This window comes from Amblyomma maculatum, chromosome 5, assembly GCF_055883805.1.
Source record: "Amblyomma maculatum isolate TAMU_Amacu chromosome 5, ASM5588380v1, whole genome shotgun sequence".
Classification (NCBI taxonomy): Eukaryota; Metazoa; Arthropoda; class Arachnida; order Ixodida; family Ixodidae; genus Amblyomma; species Amblyomma maculatum.
This window is the reverse complement of record NC_139348.1, coordinates 141,242,022-141,259,815: the sequence shown is the minus strand read 5'-3', so window position 1 is coordinate 141,259,815 and position 17,794 is coordinate 141,242,022. Positions and strand designations below refer to the sequence as shown.

The following is a 17,794-nucleotide window of genomic DNA, read 5'->3' as shown; positions in this document are numbered from 1 at the left end:
CACGGCTACTACTTGTGCCTCGCCTTGAGCATCGTGGTCGCCATCGGACTGGTCACCGCCTTCGGTTTCTTCGTCCTGCAGCGTCGCTTCGCGCAGATCATGGCACACAAGAAGTGAGCGCGGTCCTTCTGGGAAATGACCATGACCGATCCAGCGGAGCTAGACCGCGGAGCTAGACCAGACCGCTTTGAAAACGCCGTGCGCATTGTTTGTCGCGAACGGTATGCGTGATAGGGACAAATCTGGGCACAGCTCTGCACGACTATAGTTCCGAACTATTTGTGCTTTAAGGTCGTGACTGTGACCTACGGCGGTTCCTCGCGTTTCTTAACTTGCTGCCCGCATTTTTCCTCTTTCTTTTTTTTTTTTTTTTTTTTTTTTGCATGGCGCAGTGAGCAAGACCGAATTCTGCGCATGTTTCTTTATTTTTTTTCGGGCTCAGACCATCGTACTGGACTCCAAGCAGCTTCTGTGATCCCCTGATTCAGAGAATTCGCTTCGTCTGTTTTCTTGTCGCAGACGTTTTCACTATTGACATGATTGCAGCATTATCAGCCATGTGCCAAATTGTGTGCCAAACACAGGGTTAAATAAGTTCATCGCGATATCCAAATGTGTTCTTTTTTTTATTTCAGGGTTTGTTTAACACGCTTGTTTGTTTTAAACACACCCTGACCTATATTTAAACGAATGAATTTTCTACTAATTAGTATTAAGCTATAGACCAACACCGTGTTTACAAACAAAGGGGGCGCTCGCGGCGTCGCAGCCGACTGGGGTAACTGGGGTACAGTGCCTAGAATATACTGCCAATATATTCTAGGCACTATAACTGGGGTATCTAGCCACCATAACTGGGGGTGAAAAATAGGGTTAGCGCCCATAGGAATACATGGAACCGAGATATTTCTAAGCGGTTTTTTCATTTCATGAGACACCTATGATATCCTTATTCGGTGCAGAGTAACCATGAACATCCTAGAACAGACCGTGAAAGTATAAAACCTCATGACCGAGGCGTAGTATTTTTAAAACACCGTGAAACGTATGGGGGTGCGAGTTGGGAGGGCGACCCATGAAAACACAAGCGCTACTTACCGCAACATTTTTCTCGTTTCGCAGAGCACCAGAAGTGGTGGCCGGTCGTTAAACATTGGCCAGCGCTTTGAAGAAGTATGCTGCGTCTTGCGGAGGCGGTCTACTTTTCCACCTACGAAAGTTCAACCTCTTTCACCTGTACATACCCATATAGGAAGCCACGGTGGTAGGGAGCTTACTTGAAGCGATGCATGCTGGGTAACCCGCCATGATAATGTCGATCGTTGGCAGCAGACGACGCAGCACGGCACTGCCACATATCGTTACATGGTCGCGTAGTGCGCGAAGACGACGCTGGCGCGATCGAACAGGCCGACTGCAGGTTCTTCATGATTCCAAAAATACGTCTGCACGAGGGCGAAAAGGCAAATTATTCAACTAGCGACGCCGACGCGAATGGCTCGCACGGGCCAGCACACGCAAGATCGACGTCAATCCGGGCAAGTATCAAACTATACTCCAGGACTGAAATCATGAATGACGGCGATGTCGACGGGCGGCCAGGTCCAGACGCATAGTGCAGCCAGTCGTTCGCGCTTGAAGAGGCGTAGCTTGAACAGGTCTGCGACGCACTGCTTTGCAAAATTTCTTTATAGCGCGCCCGACGTTTCGGGCACAGCGTCAACGCGTACGTTCCTCAGGAATCTGCCGACAGTTGCACGCACGTAAGGGCAGCGCAAGAAAAGCCGCGTGTTTGCTTGGCGGATCGTCGAAAATGACAATTGGTACTTGCCGCCTGCTACCAGCGACATCATGGCGGATTACCCAGCATGCATCGCTTCATGCAAGCCCACCGTGCTAACCCATATCATCGTCATCATTCACCGCTTTTCAGAAGATAGCGCGAAGAGTTCATGATATGGCCTGGAACGGCGCGTGCGCATTGGCACCCGCTGCCAATGCGCACGTGCCGATTCGTCCCGACGCGTGGCAGTTCGCCTTCATTGCGCCAAATATGGCGTTGTGTGCATCTCCACGTTACACGCATGCCCGCCGCGTATTCTTGCATCGTGGTCAAGACCAGCCAGAGCGGGCGCACTGTAGAGGGCTTCGGTTCTCCGGTAACGCGAACGCGGTGATACGTACGTATTATTGTCGGAGCTAGGAAACCTTCCTGGGGAAGACCGAGTGCAGAAAAAAGCTTTTCTCCCCACCAATTACGGCCCTGCTCGCGAATGCTGCGGCCGGTGCTTCAATATTCCTGGAAACTGCCTCGTTGCAGATCGCCATCGTTACCGGAAAGTCTGCGATGAGGTTCGAGTGGCGCGCATACGGCAGTGTGCTGCTTACACGGAGTGTATATCGACTGTGTCGAGTCACGGTCAAATTAACTATATTATCCCCATATGCAGCTAGCGAAATGGGGATCACGTATGTTTTATTAAGAGTGGAATTGTATCCACCAGCAGCAGCTCTAATCTCATTTGTTCCATTTCCAACATGTAAAATGTAAAAAAAACGTTAATTGTACTTAAGCTTTCTGCCAAATTAACCCTCCCACGCTGCTCCTGGTGCAATGTCTTGTGCTCAAATCTTGGCCCCCAATATGATTGCAAAAGCATGCCCACCCTCCGCCCTGCGGTAAGTTGCATGCAGGTTTTAGTGCGTTTTGGTGTGTTAGCCCTGCATGCTTACACAGGTGCTGGGCAGTAAATTCAACTTCAGGAGGAAAAGGTTGTGAAGAGGAGGCAGCCTGGCTGGAAAGCTATAGGGAGAGAACACGCATTGCACGTACTGCAGCAGCGCTGACAGATATGACTCGCCAATATAGGTCCGGATTTTAAACCTGCTCAGGAGGATGTGGGTCGATCCATGAACAGCGCTGCGGCAGTGGGAACAAAGGTGCGGGAATAATTTGTGCTGAGTTGTTGGTGAGTAACAGCTAGCTTGGCCAATTTTTTTTACCATATATGACAGTGATGCAACTATTGATAGTATGGAAATAATATTTCTACACCAGCAATGTACATACAGCTTCTATCAAAAATTAACAGTCAAGGGAATTTGTATAAGGCTCCTGAGCAAGTCCTATGTACCCTTACTTAGAGCAGGACCACGGTGCCTAGCTTTTATGTTAAAAAGGTCTGGAACACTGCATGCAGATGCGTATCAGTCCACACAATGTGCCCCGAGTAAATACCGTAATTAAGGCTCTTGTTGACACAGGGTGCACATTAAGAGCAGCTTTAGGGTTTCTTGAACATTTTCATTTCATAATCACATACCAAATTCCCAATAGTACCCTCTCACCAGAACAAAGAAAACTTTTTCAACATACTGCATGAAATAGTATTTTAAGAGAACAAAAACCTAAATATCTTCTCCCAACTTATGACGTCAGGGATATGACCACAAAACTGATTGTATGTGAGCACGTTGACTAAACTGCAGGTGTAAATAGCAGGCGGAGTTTTGTCTGAAATGACCAAAAGCAAGCTCAAACATTCTGCTCTGTAGCAAATGCAAACCAAATGTAGACAGCTGTGCATCCATTGACGTCACCCATCGAAGGTTGCCCGTAAAAATCTCTTTGATTGAGGCCATGAAATGGAAAATTTAAGAATTCATTGCACGATAACAAAAACATCCAACCGCCATGAAATCCGGTGTGAATGATCAGAACATTGAGGAGAACGCAGAGAAAAAGTTTCGGTAAAATCCAAATTCGTTGAAAAGATGCCAGAGTTGCCCTTTAAAGCAATATGTTATTTGAGACAGGAGGCGTGAGAAAAATAATTCGTTTTTTATTTACACTAATGCCAAGGAGCGAAGTCCAAGTACTTGTCATAGCTCCGAGCAACAGAAAAAAAAAAAAAAACAGTGATGGCGCTGTCGTGACATTCAAACGCATAACATGTAACTTGTATCACAGAAGTCACCCCAAGAGGAAAAAAAAACGCGCATTTGGCACCGACACACACTTTTTCTTTTGTCAGCGCTAAAGGCGCCAAACCAAGCAAATAGGCTGCTTATCCTGCTTTGAGATAGAATATATACAGCCCAATATGCGAAGAAATCTGTAAGCTAGGTCTTTACCAGCAGCTGTGATGGAAATCAAATACCTAAACAAAACCAGCACAGGAACATACGGAAAGTTCAATGATCTTTCAAAAATAATTCCTTAGAAAAAATAATTTTAGGACAGTGCACATGCCGCCGGTAATTCAGGGACCTCTTAGTGCCCTTGGCATGGTACTGTTGCTTTCGGCACTGCTTACTCTTTTATGTGTCTTTTTCATCACTATAAATACTATTACTTCGAACATACCACTGCCTACACATACACACAAATGACCAACAAATGACCATTGATTACAACTGACAAGGTTGCGCCTCGTTAAACACCAGTATGCCCATTAGATGACTTCATGCTCACTTGAGCAGCCTGCCTCATGAACCGATAGGGCAAGGGCAAGGCACATCTATGGCCCTGCCAAAATAAGCAACCGCAACATGGTCGCACTGCTGAAGTCAGAGAGCCGTTAACCTAGAATGGATATGCCAGAGATGACACGACATGCTTGGAAATCATTGGTTACAATTCGGCCATCCACTGCCAAAGCTATTCTCTTACATGCACATGTGCGTGTACACATGCAGAACTATGCACATGTGATGGTTTTTAAAAAAATATTACCTAAAATATGCCTCATGAACTCAAAAAAAACTTAGCCCTGAAGTAAATATTTTCCAATTGCTACCATTCTTGTAAGGCATGGATGTACTTCTTCTCCAGATTCTTTGTCTGACATAGATAAGTTTTAAGTGATTGTTCCCCAACAGGTGAAGTGCACACGAGCAATCTGTTTAGTCTGGTCTAATAAAAGACATTCAGTACTCACTGACAAAAAAAAAAAAAAGGATGCAGCGGTCATAACTAGAAGACTAGCTAGTTGAAGGGTGGAAAAATGATTTATGCTGAGAGGGGAATGCCCATAGTATTCCAATTTTTGCCCGCATTAAAAATTCATATTTTGCTGACCAATGGGATGCGGCCTCTTGACCTCTTTTGTTTTCCCCCACATACTTCACGACCCTTCTTCAGCTTGTATGCTCGTGAGCTATGCCGTGCAGAATGAAGCAGGCTAACACTGTGTGACAATGTTGCCGCAACTCCAGGCTAGAAGAAAACTCACCACAAGAATGGTTTACTTTCGCTGTTTGGAGATTCCAGTCTTAGCCTTTGCTTTTCCTTTTCTTATTCGCACTGAAACACAAAATTCACTTCTAGGGCATGCTCTGTGGGAAGGAAGGTAATGCAAACTTGCTATAACTACCAACATTGCTAGTGTAGCTCTGAATGCGCGCCTACATGTGCAGTTACAAACAGTGAGAAACAAGCTTATGTTTCTGAACTACTGAACCTATCCTGGAACTTTAATTTTTTGAGGTAACCAATGTTGAGAACTGCTATAAAATTTCATGCAGTGACCAATTGTAGCCGTGACAAGATTCATTTACTTTTAGCGTTTCTTGGAACGATTCGAATCCATTTATTTTTCCCCCATAGACTGGTGACTGTGTGAGACTGGTGGACTGTGCTACATTAAAGATGGATACTGCGACAAGATTCATTTACTTTAAGCGTTTCTTGAAACAATTCGAATTCATTTATTTTTCCCCCATAGACTGGTGGTGACTGTGTGAGACTGGTGGACTGTGCTACATTGAAGATAAATACTGCTTTCTTGTAAATCCCTTATTCACTAGCCCCTTAATGTTTACATGCTAATCAAGTGAAACAATTATTACTTGATTGTGTACAAGAGTGGAAGCATCTGCCTTCAGTAATATCAGATATTAGGTATGTGTCAGATGAAAATGCAGCTTCAACTCAGTGCTGTGTTGTGTCGAGTGCGCCATGAGGAAAGCACTTTTTTTCAATTCCTTCATACCTCCACGAAACTTATCGGCCCTTCTAAAATGATGAAAAGTTAATAATAACAGCAACATGAAAAATGCACAACTATGCCAGCATTGCTCGTTGCAATGGTTATGACCTCACTAATCATCTCTCTTCAGTTTGCCTTGTGCCCAGCAAGGAACACACAGACAGTAACAATAGAACAACAGTGGTTTCCGCGCTCCATCAGTATTCAAAGCTAAGAAACAGAATGCTTCAAAGTGTGATATGAGGGGACATAACACTATGGATCAACATCATCGCTTAGAGAAGTTTTAAGATGGTAAATATGAAAATATCCTGCTCGTATGCATAAGTTCCGTAGCAGTTCAGTTATTTCAAGGACCCAAAAATTATGAGACCCAAAAATCACTATTCATGGCCTTTTTTCTGTGTAGTGTTCTGAAAAATTAACAAATTTAACAAAACCAAGCAAAATTTCAGTTCTTTATATTCCCTCAAAAATCCCCTTTCTGACTAAATTTGTGCAAAATTACCTAAAAAAGAGGGGAATTCTTTAAAATAAACATCACTGCCAAATGCAAAAACATTAACATATAACGATGCTCTCAACATTTGAAATTCTCTCTTACGGCAATAGAAATTGCACCAACAAATGACTCAGTTACACCGCAGTACATAATTTGGTAATGATTTGCATAATAAATATGTTCCTTTTCTTTTTTTAAAACAAATTATCAAATAATTGAGGCCTGTGCTTGTTACACCTGGCAGTGTGTTAGAACAAAGTTATATTTTGGCAAGCAATTTAAGCAACGAGTGTATCCACAGAAGAATAAAAGTGGTATACATTACTAAACTGCAGGTGTTGGTGAAATTCACCATGAAGCAGGAGTTCCTGTCACCAATTGCAAGCCTTAGTAAATTAGTAAAGTTTGGCATGAAGGGGGAGTTGCTTCTCACCCACAGTGATAAATTTGCAGGAAAAAAAAATAATTTTTTGCTGTGACAGAACATCGTTTCACCGCTATGCTGTTAAACCATTGATGGAAAGCCAATAGGAGTAGGTATACTTGAAAGATCTATTTTACAGCTATCTAAAGAAGCCCAGTTGTTCTAAAAGAAACACTCTCCTCTTGGCCATTGCTATCACACACTCATGGGGACAAACCACACTTCTGTGGAAAAAGAAAAAAAAAAAACTTTGATTCTTTTCTTGCATTTCAGGTACTGAACCCATAAGCGAGAACACAATATGCCCACACATACACACATGTCGTTCACATTTCTTTACAGGCACGTGGGAAAAACACGCTGAAAACATTAAATACAAACTTCAGTGAATGCTGAACAATGCAGATTCTCAAACACTACAGACACGACACACAGGTGACTATGAAAAAACACTGGGGCAAATGCGTTTTTAAACTTCAAAAACACTAAGCTCACATTTGTAATGCCAGCTTGCAGTATTGCTGCATGCTGAAACCAACAAAATATCCTTCAAAATAATGTAACACACATAGAAACACACTTGTTCATTCATTTGACTTGGAATGAGGAGGATGCACTTTGACACATAGAAAAAAATCATTTGAAAAAGGCAAGGGGTGGATAAAATTTCAAAAAATTAATAGTTAAATTGTTCACAGTGTATTCAAACTGCACACACACCAAGAGCTTGGTAATGCATCAGTATTGAGACATTGGAAAGAAGACTATTCGAAAGGAGGACATACAAAAGAAAAAAAAAGACCTAGACACTTCTCGGCTTTGACACTGTCAGGTGCTCCCAGCACATAATGCATACACATATTGTCACGTGCGCCACAAATTTTGTGCACGCACAAAAAGATATACTCGAGAAGCGCAATATACTCAGCTACATGGTATTCACTTCGGGAAACCATGGAAGCTTGTTTTTGGCAATAACATTCGCAACTTGAAAGAAAACTACAAAGGTGACTCCGAAGCGGCTGTGTCCACAGTTAAAAAGAGTCTCTACTGAGAGTAGCACAACTGTTTTGTGGCACTTGTTTGCGCTGAAGGTCGAGGGTCTACGCCGACGTTCTGCGAGTTCTGACGTGTCACAGTTTTCACCTGGTGACCAGCGCTCAGCTATAGGAATGTAGATGCCAAAGGTAATTCGCACAGCACTGACTGTCGCACCAAGATTGTCCCAGCTTGCCTTAGCAAGGCCGTAAGCACAAAAAGCATGCTCGTGCGATGGTCGTTGAGTAGCTGAGTCGATGCGTCATTGTCAAATAACTAAAATCCAGTCACGGTGATTTGGTACCACAGCTCGCAGCCCCCGCAGAGCAGTTCTTTAAGGTCACCGCTTTTGATACTGGAGCATCTTGCTGAATTCTCTTTTTTCCACTCGGCCAGTGCAACTTTCCGTGTCGCTCCCATCTCTTCAAAGCAGCCATCTACTTCTGTACACGGCTATTGCCACCGGTCATGGAAGTCCAGGAATTGCCGCTAACTGCGCCATATCAGGCCAAAGCAGCTTTTCCTGTTCTCAGCATTGCTGGGCATTTCTCCTTCACACTCCAGGCTAAGAAGTAGGCAGTTAAGGATTCCCTAAGTATACAGTGCAGGCAGTTTGAATCCTGAAAATTAGACACTGTTCCTAAGATTCACATTAAGTGACCAGCTTTTTATGCTGTTTTTATTAAGAGAGTAGTAAACTTGCCATTCACGTTATTCAACACTGGCTGACATGTAATAATTACAATAAAAATTCGCAGTAATTACTACACTGATGCCATTTTACCACTCGTACGAGTGAGCATAACTGAATTTCCACTTCATGCAATTCTTTAGAGTTATCGCATTTTCCGGTGTATAAGACACGTTTTCTTATACAAAATTTTCGGCAGTGCGTACTGTACTACAATGTTACTTGTGCGCGTCTTTATTTTTTTTTATTTTGCGCAATGTTCATAAGGGAACTTGATCATGAAACGGTAATGGTAGCGACGCCTACGATTACAATATTTACAGTCGACGCCTACGATTACAATATTTACAGTCGTTATAGTGCTCTTGTATTGTACAGCCTTCTCATTGGCAGAATGCCAAAAGGTAGTGGCGTCTATGCTCTTCGCACTTTCCTCGCTGCCAATACAAGCCAGATAGAGCCGACATTTTTTTTAAAATTACGATTTACAATATCGTTTGGTGGCTATTACATGTGTGTCTTCTCTCCTTCCTGTATGTGCTTTGCCGCATGCGTAAGAGCGCCCGTGCGCGGCGACAATCAGCGCAGTGATTATGAGCGCAAAGAGGATGCCTGAGCGCTGTTGCGAGAAATCGGCGAACGCGTACAAGATGAAGCCTTTCAAGGATTTAAGTAATAATAAAATATTTCTGCTCTCACTAAGCGAGTTTTTTCGTGCATAAGTGTTGCCTCCTTTTTTTCTCTTTCATTCGCATGCGCACATAACACATTTTCTTTCAGACACATATAGCACGCGATGGTTGAGCAAGCATATATTGTCAAGTCCTACTGCCCAAACCTCAATAAATTTAGGTGCATTTTATACAAGGGTGCGTCTTATATACCAATTTTTTTGTTGAAAGCCTCTAAATATGAGGGGTGCGTCTTATACAAAGGTGCGTCTTATAAATCGGAAAATACGATACTGTTTTTAAGGGACCCTCTTGTACACACTCTGGTGAAACAGGCAGGCTTGTCCTAGAAAGTATCGACAGAGCCTGTACAGAGTCTTTTCTTACAAGAAAGAAAGGCGTGTCCTACCCTCTCCTAGGAGCTGGCACCTATACATTCTCTCAATTCGTGAACTCTTTAACCTGTAAATAGCAATTCAATAGCTATGTCAATAGAAATGAGCAGAAGTGTGCGCCTTCGTCGCAGATTTCGATGACTGCGCCTTAAATAGGTTTGAAGATGGGCTGCAGAGGGTAGGAGTTTCACACTCCGACAGCACTCCCTGCATTGCATCCTCATCGCTCTGTCAGACGATGCTTTCTGCAGTGTCCTCAACACTTTCACAGACAAACCTGGGTAAGCCCCCACCACCAGGATCTACTGCCACTGAGTCCCAGTCGCGCGACTTTTCACGTGACGTGCCTGTGCGCAGCAGCCCAGTAAACATTTTCTTCAGCTTGTCACGGGCGGGCGTGAGTGCAGTGATCTCGTCGCAAGAGCGCCACCTCTTTGCGGCGTCTTCTGCGAGTGACAGTAGGTGACCACCGCTGCCTGCCCCGTCCCCATTGCAGTTGGTTGAAGCGTCCCTGAGCAAAGGTCGAGCGCTTTCATCGAGGCTTTTCAGTCCGTTCTTGCCTCGATCAGCCCACTGCCGCGCTCTTAGCACAGCTAAGTCAGGGTTCGAACAGCCAAACTCATCTTTCGCAGGCACCAGTGAGGACTCGTTCCGGCGCGGGAGCACGAGGCCGCCGTCGAGGTCAGCCATGCTGTTGGTACGCGACGAAGGCGCATCCATGAGGTCAGGCCGCCGGGGACCTTTGTGAGAGAAAGAAGACTCTCGGGAAGGCTTTGGCCGTATGATTCCTGGGCTATCTTGCTTCAGACGATGCAGTGCCTGGAGAAGAAAGTATACCTGAGCACACTGAGAGCTCTACTGCAGTAGAGAAGATTTTAGATCATGTTCAGCTGAATGATTTTGTCTCACTTTTTTTCTTTACTACAGAAAATTTAATCTTCTCGGAATGTAGAGTACTTTGAAGTGCTCTGTATCTGCCATTCTTTAAAAAAAAATAAAAGCAGAATCCTATAAAAACAATGTCAATTACTCAAGCACCTCAAATTTGCGTCCACTGACTATAAAGCAAAATCTGCGACACTAAGGCTTCCTTCAGAATCATGACTGCACACAATCCCTGCACTTGATCAAAGCAGTAACTTGCCTGGATTCCACCCATAACAGAACCATTCATCAGTCCTGCCCCGAGTAGGTCTGTGTCATGGTCAGACAGTTTTGGGATGAGTGAACCACGTCTTGGCAGACCGCCCTCGGTCTTGGGGCTGCGATGAGGCGCCGCAGTGGCGCCAGCTGCCGCTCCACCATCACCAACGTTGAACAGCGGCATTGGCATGGACTGACTACCGTCGTCAGGGCGACGATGTTTCGGGCCTGCTAAGTGGCCCTGGAGCCAGTATGTGCGCAGCTCACCTTTGCCCTGCGAGTCAAATACAAGACATTCTAGGCCTTGCAGAGAGCGGTGCGGGCAGACAAGATGAAGTGTGATGAGGTAGAGGGCCATAGATGATGCGAGACAGGGCTAATTGCCAATCGAGGAGTGTTAAATTAGTTCAGTTGGTTCCTTAACGAGAACGTTGACATTTACAATAGAATATATTATATATTTCATGCTGAAAAAACAAACAAAAAAACTAGCACTTTAAAGAAGTCCCCATTAAGAAGACAGGCATGAAAGATAAGCTTCTTTAAAAACGCATACATTATACAGCCCTGAAAGAAGAACAAAGAATGCCAGAAACAGAATGCCAGAAACTAAACTGCTCTTAATGAAAACATTTTGTTGATGAATATACCCCAAAACATAGAAGTGCACACCTACCTTCATTTTAACAAGGCCTCGATCAATGACGTCATAGCCTCCAATTTTTTCAAGCAGTTCTCTGCACTGGCTGCTGATGTGGATCTTCAGGGCTGTCAAAATGAATAATGTTGTTACCAGCGTCAAACTTTTCTGTGTAACATATCAGAGAGAAGAGGTCACAGCAATCGTTTATGTTTTATTTTAAGTGCTCAGTGAAAGCAAATTGCAATGGACACATGTATCAGTTTAACGTGACAGCAGTCCCGTTCTACAAAAAAATCCACCGCTGTCAGCGCTGTGAACAGCAGCTGGGAGTTGGCAGGTGCGATGGCCAGCCACTGATTGGCGAGTGGGTTGCCTAAGGCATCACGAGACCATGTGACAAGGCCAAGTTGGCACGAGTTGCCAACTCGAGTGCATCCTTTCAAAATGGGATGGTGAGATGAGAATCGAACCCTCCAGACTTCTTGCATGCCAAGTCAGACATGCAACTCCTAGACTACTCATGCACGTTCATATGGCTTAGTTAAAGCAAGGCTTTACATCTATGTCGAGTGGTCTTTCGAAAAATGGGGTAGCTTGTATGCCAACGAGTATATGCGAGAAAACAGAGGAAACAAAGGATTAGTGATTACACGAGTACTAGCGAACTATGTGTCTAGAAATAAGAATCTACGAGGGAGTACAAAAAGCGGGATTCATTAATGGTGTCATGACATACCCTTAAGGAAGGGCATATGGGGCTAAAATCACAATTTTCACCGAAAAAACCGTGTTTTCAATTTTTTTATGTTTTGGAATAAGCATGTATTAAATAAACTTCTCACCAAGTTTGGTGTCAGTGGAAAAATTAAAGATGGGGTCCTCTTGCCACCGAAAGTACCTGTGAATGCTGATTTAAAGACAAAGCCGCATAGCGGATAAGAGGCTAAACGCAGAGTGTATCCACAAGGAGTACAACAAGCGGGATCCATTAATGGTGTCATGACATACCCTTAAGGAAGGGCATATGGGGCTAAAATCACAATTTTCACCGAAAAAACAGTGTTTTCAATTTTTTTATGTTTTGGATTAAGCATGTATTAAATACACTTCTCACCAAGTTTGGTGTCAGTGGAAAAATTAAAGATGGGGTCCTCTCGCCACCAAAAGTGCCTGTGAACGCTGATTTAAAGACGCAGCCGCATAGCGGATAAGAGGCTGAACGCGGAGTGTATCCACAAGTTAGAATGGTTGTTTTTCGCAATATCAAGCCAGAAAAGACATTCTATCAAGTGTACACCAGACAACTAAAAGGAAAAAACAAGAAAGCAAATTTTTGGCCGTGCGAACAACGAACGGGCTGGTAAACTGAAATAGACGCTCTTTTTTTTTTCCTTAAACAGAGCACGTAACCCTCGAACTCTGTTCTCACACCACTGCGAGCCTGGCGAACCAGAGTGCTCGACAAGCTGGAGATAGAATAGGGAGCCTAGACGAAAATGCATGCTCAGCAAGCAGCCAAGTAAAGCATTTCATGAGCTCAGACAATGACGCTGGACAGCTGAAAAGCTGAGAAAAAAAAAAGAGGCAACTCAAAGCATTATCCTGTTGAAAAAGACAGTCCAACGTATGCACCAAGCCACCAGAATATATTAATTTAGGCCCTAAACTGTAATAGCATGTTAAATTTCTGAACTCATTTTTCTCAGTTCGCGCTCTTTGCAAGAACAGAATTGTTAGGAAACCTTCCATTTCCAAACACTTCCGCCAAAGGCTGCATTCAAGGTGGTTTCTGAACCAAAAGTTTTGTTGGGAACAAGATAAGGTACTTTTTCTATTCCAAATTATTCTTTAAGAAAAATATCAAATATATGTGACATTCAATGACAACAGAAAAAATGAAGTTCATCTTTAAAGTGCTCAAATTTTCACAAGAATGTCATAAGAGCCTGCAATCTGCCTTATCCTCCTGCACAATGAACTACTTGGAACAAACAGTTAGTACATCTTCATATTTTTGAAATGACAGTTTTCCTTATGCTGACACACCTAATTACTCATTATAACAGCTACCACTTTCTATTTGTGCTAAGGTGATGAAACTTTGAATATATTCTAATAAGGGGAACATAAGCCATCCCTGAAAATTTTATTAAAATTGGTCCCACAGTTCAAAAGTTGACCCTTTAGCTCCGTATCCCCCATTAAGGCAGAGGTCAAGTGTCCCACAAAATCTTTTTTAATGACATGTGGCACTATCTGCAGAATCAGTAAAAATTTGTGTTCAATGCTGAGAACTGGTTGAAGCACGCAGCAAAGTTTCGGCACTGTGTAGCATCCAAAGAAGTTTCGAAGTGGATGAAAACGAATGCCACATTTACAATTCACTGCACATGGTGTGCGTAGTAGTGGTACATGTATATGCCTCGTACCAGATCAAGATGCTATCAATGCAGAAAGTTTTTGTCCCAGAGGTTTGCCATACTGCCAAGGTAGGCGAGCCTGTGATGTTGACTTTGAGGTCATACAAATCACGCAACGCTAACTACAGTCACACTCATTACAGTGTATAACCAGCCTTCCCTCAACTTAGCTGTGCCAAAGAATACTTTTGTTTTCGAAGTGTTGAAACTGTGCCGGGGTTTGCAATGCACAACATAGAAAACAACAAGGTGTGGGCATACCTTCTCCATTTGACTCCATGCGTGAGGCAGTGTTGACGGTGTCGCCAAACAAGCAGTACCGCGGCATGGTAAGGCCTACTACACCGGCGACCACGGGTCCCGAGTGGATGCCGATGCGGAGCTTGAGTGCGGCACCGGGTCGGTGTCGAATGGTGAAGTGGCGCACGGCGTCCAGGATCTCGAGCGCCATAGAAGCCACCTCGCTGGCATGCAAGTCACCATTGCGCACTGGTAGCCCACTGACCACCATGTAGGCGTCGCCAATAGTTTCCACCTTGTACACGTCGTAGTGGCGGATGATGGAGTCGAAGCAGGTGTACAGCTCATTCAAGAAGTTCACTACCTGCACGCATGACAGTGCCAGCTGTTACGTTGATATAAGGCTACACGGTAGAACACCATTGCCTTTGAACTGGTGTTTTACAAGTTGAACTGACTGTGCTGTTCCAATAATAATTGCTTGTCTAGCTACTTGCTATATATTGCGTGTCCTTATGTATGAATGCCAGTTTTGTTGCTATATTTGTTTTTTTCTCCTAGTGTTTGCACCTTAAGTTTATATTTTCATGCTGCTCTACCCTGCTGTGGTCTCTTGGGCCACAGTTAACTTCCTCGAGCAGCTCTTCACCCAAGAGCTCCTACCATGTGTATGGCAGCGAATTTTAATTTAAACCCAGATACATTGAACAATTGATGAGATCGTGAAATGATTCGAAGCACGCACGAGTATGCATAGAAAGAGATGAGCTCATTGGTAACTTAGCAGCGAGAATATTATACACCCGCGACATCAACGCTATTCCTGCCCCAATGTGCTGCCCAAGACTAAGTGCAATGCACTGCTTGCTGGATATAATTAGGCCTAGTCTGTTCTGCATATATAGCAGAGGGCTATGCTTTAGAACTCGGTAACACCTATCACAAGAGGTCCAGTCCTATTACCAGTACACTAGAAAAAAAAATTAATTGAAATGAAGAACAGTTGTGGTTTCTGCAATGCTTTCAAAGGCAGCAAAAGTGAAGCAGGCCAGATGGGAGCGTCTGGTCTGTTAAGTTTGCTTCATCGTCATCACAAAGAGTTGGTTACTTAATTCCTGAATTACTAGATAAATACTCACACATTACAGAGCTTCTGGAGTAGCCTCGTGCCCATCATAACTTCAGGAACAATGTAAAAAACCTTCCTCCTGCCTCTATCTTCCCTAACAAACAGTACTTGTATTTAGTTTTGTGTAACGTGGGTTTCTTTTTCAGCTCGATTTCTGCATGTTACTCGCTATGTTCTTTCATTTTGTTATACTCTAACAACATGCAAGTGGAGTTTGCGTTTTTGTTCCATGGATTTTGTTTACTTTGCACTGACTGCATAGGTCGATTTACTATGTTTCATTGTCATCCTGCTGAGCACTGTGTAAGGACCGGTGGTGGAGCTTTGGCAGGCAAAAGTGGATTGCCTTTTGTCCCGCCAGCTCAGACCTTGTTTGTCTGAATACAAGATCTCAGTCTCAATCAATCTCACGGTAAAGGCGTATTGATTATCGAATGCCATCCTCTTGTTGTATGTGCCAGATTGAAGGGCGCGTCAGCCTTTGTTAAGAAAATTTACTAAATCCTTGCTTAACTTGCGGTGCTAGTGGAGGCTATGCGTCTAGCTGACCCAGTTTCAAGCGTAGGAGATTGCAGGAGTGGAACCTGGAGAAGTGGAATTTGCAAGAGTGGACCACTCAAGACAATATATCAAATGTTCGGCAGAGTGGGAGCTTATGATTAACGCAAACAACGCTACCACAATTTTCCCATGGAAATTTTAAGGGTACGATCTGCTTGTCCAGTATGAACAATGATTCGTTTTATTCAAGATCAACTATGTGTTAAGTCAGTAGAAAAATGTTTTATTGGGTGCAGGAAAAATTTATTTCGTCTAGTCACATAAGGCAGTCACCTGAAATGCCTGCAGCTATGATATGATGTGATGTTCTTTCCGTTCATAAATACCAAGAAATTGGGGCCTGGAAGGCAGTGCTACAATAAGTCTGCTCCTAAGCACACATATCTCAAAATTTTGCCCTCTATGTCCTTGATATGTGCAGTGTTCTCTCCTAAGGCAATGAGCAGATTTTTCAGTGAACTTAGACTTAAAATTCGACAATACATTTGCCAATAATACCATCTTTCAGTTGGTGCTTGTCACGGCATACAGGAGATGACATTTGTGACTACAGTGAGAGTGCATTTGTACTGTTGAAATTTAAAATGACACAGTAGTGGAATTTCTAAGGACCAATAACTTTATGCTGCTAGGTGGCACAGTGATCACTGCATTACCATACACCCAAGGTACTGTGACCTATTACCCAATCAACCACCAACATCCGTTGGACGTCCGAGCTAGAGTCGAACGTCCATATATGGTACTGTTGGCATGGCAATTGGCAACAGGTGGCACCAAGTTGTGGCCACTAATATTTGCCATACCTGCTTTCTGGAAATGTATATAAATATGGAAACGAAATGTAACAAACTGAAATCTATCTTGCCTCTAATGGTGTGCTGGAAGCTGACATTTCCGTGAAGCCGACAATGTCACTGAAGTAAATGGTGACAGAATCGAAGCTCTCGGGCACCACCTTTTGGCCACGCATCAGCTGGAGGGCCACAGTCCTGCAGAAGCATTGCAAAGACAATCAACAACTTGTGCATGACTAATGTAGAGCAGGACTTTTCCCATTTTATTTAGCTGAATATTGAAACTCTTAGAAAGATCCCTGGTCCCATAGGAGTATTTTTAGTGCACAGAAGAAGCATATTATAAGTATGCTTTTGAGCTGCGTAAGGTGCAACTAATGCCTTGTCATTTTTTTTTCCGTTCTGTGTATGCTTTTAGTACGCTTGTTTTTTCCCTTCCAAAGCCAACTGATTGTTGTTATTCTTTAGAGCAACAGAGAAATAAAGTGCATGATATGTCACACTAGAACAGTAGCTTCGGTCTTATATAGAAAAAGCCTCCGATTTCCTTGCTCTGCAAGGCATTAGAAAACGAGCTTTTCTTCGTTTCAAAAACAAATATGGCGTCGTTTTGTTCATAGCTTTGAACTGCTCACTGGGACTAGCCACCCAAATGCAATAACCAAAATGTTCATTAGTAGCTTTCAGTTATTCGTTGTATAAATAGAATAGTTTTGCAGCAAATGCCACACCTGACAGTTCGCTCTTGCAAATTTTATTTTGCGAAGATATTATATTGATATATTGGTATGCCAATATTGGTATTGGTATCTCAAAATAACGGCTTGAGGGGCTAGTTGGTGCTGCATAGTATTCAGAAATGTGGCGCAACAAACACAAACACAAGAGAAGAGACACAACACACGTGCGTGTGTTGTGTCTCTTCTCTTGTGTTTGTGTTTGTTGCGCCACATTTCTGAATACTATGGTATTGGTATATTGACAAGTATTATGCAAGTGCAACTTAAATCCCACTGCCAAGTTTGATGTCTACCTGCTGCAGTGGCTTAGTGGCAATGGCGTTCAACTGGTGAGCCCAAGACCACACGATCAAATCCCAGACACGCCAGCTGCATTTTAAGCCACACGTACAATACCCAACAAAAATTCC

At 43.4% G+C, this 17,794-nt stretch overlaps 1 protein-coding gene across 1 annotated transcript in view; it reads right to left on the bottom strand.

Annotated features, from left to right (window-relative positions):
* Window positions 1–3,827: 3,827 nt before the first annotated feature.
* The window catches only part of LOC146189763 (receptor-type guanylate cyclase Gyc76C-like), a 266,102-nt gene continuing 252,135 nt past the window's right edge, over window positions 3,828–17,794 (bottom strand). The window contains exons 20-24 of the mRNA XM_084604526.1: window positions 16,716–16,839; window positions 14,179–14,521; window positions 11,531–11,622; window positions 10,856–11,128; window positions 3,828–10,530 (exon numbers count right to left, since the gene is read on the bottom strand). Of these exons, the coding sequence (XP_084460652.1) occupies window positions 9,943–10,530; window positions 10,856–11,128; window positions 11,531–11,622; window positions 14,179–14,521; window positions 16,716–16,839 (1,420 nt within the window). The 3' untranslated portion in view covers window positions 3,828–9,942. The remainder of the gene's footprint in view (window positions 10,531–10,855; window positions 11,129–11,530; window positions 11,623–14,178; window positions 14,522–16,715; window positions 16,840–17,794) is intronic.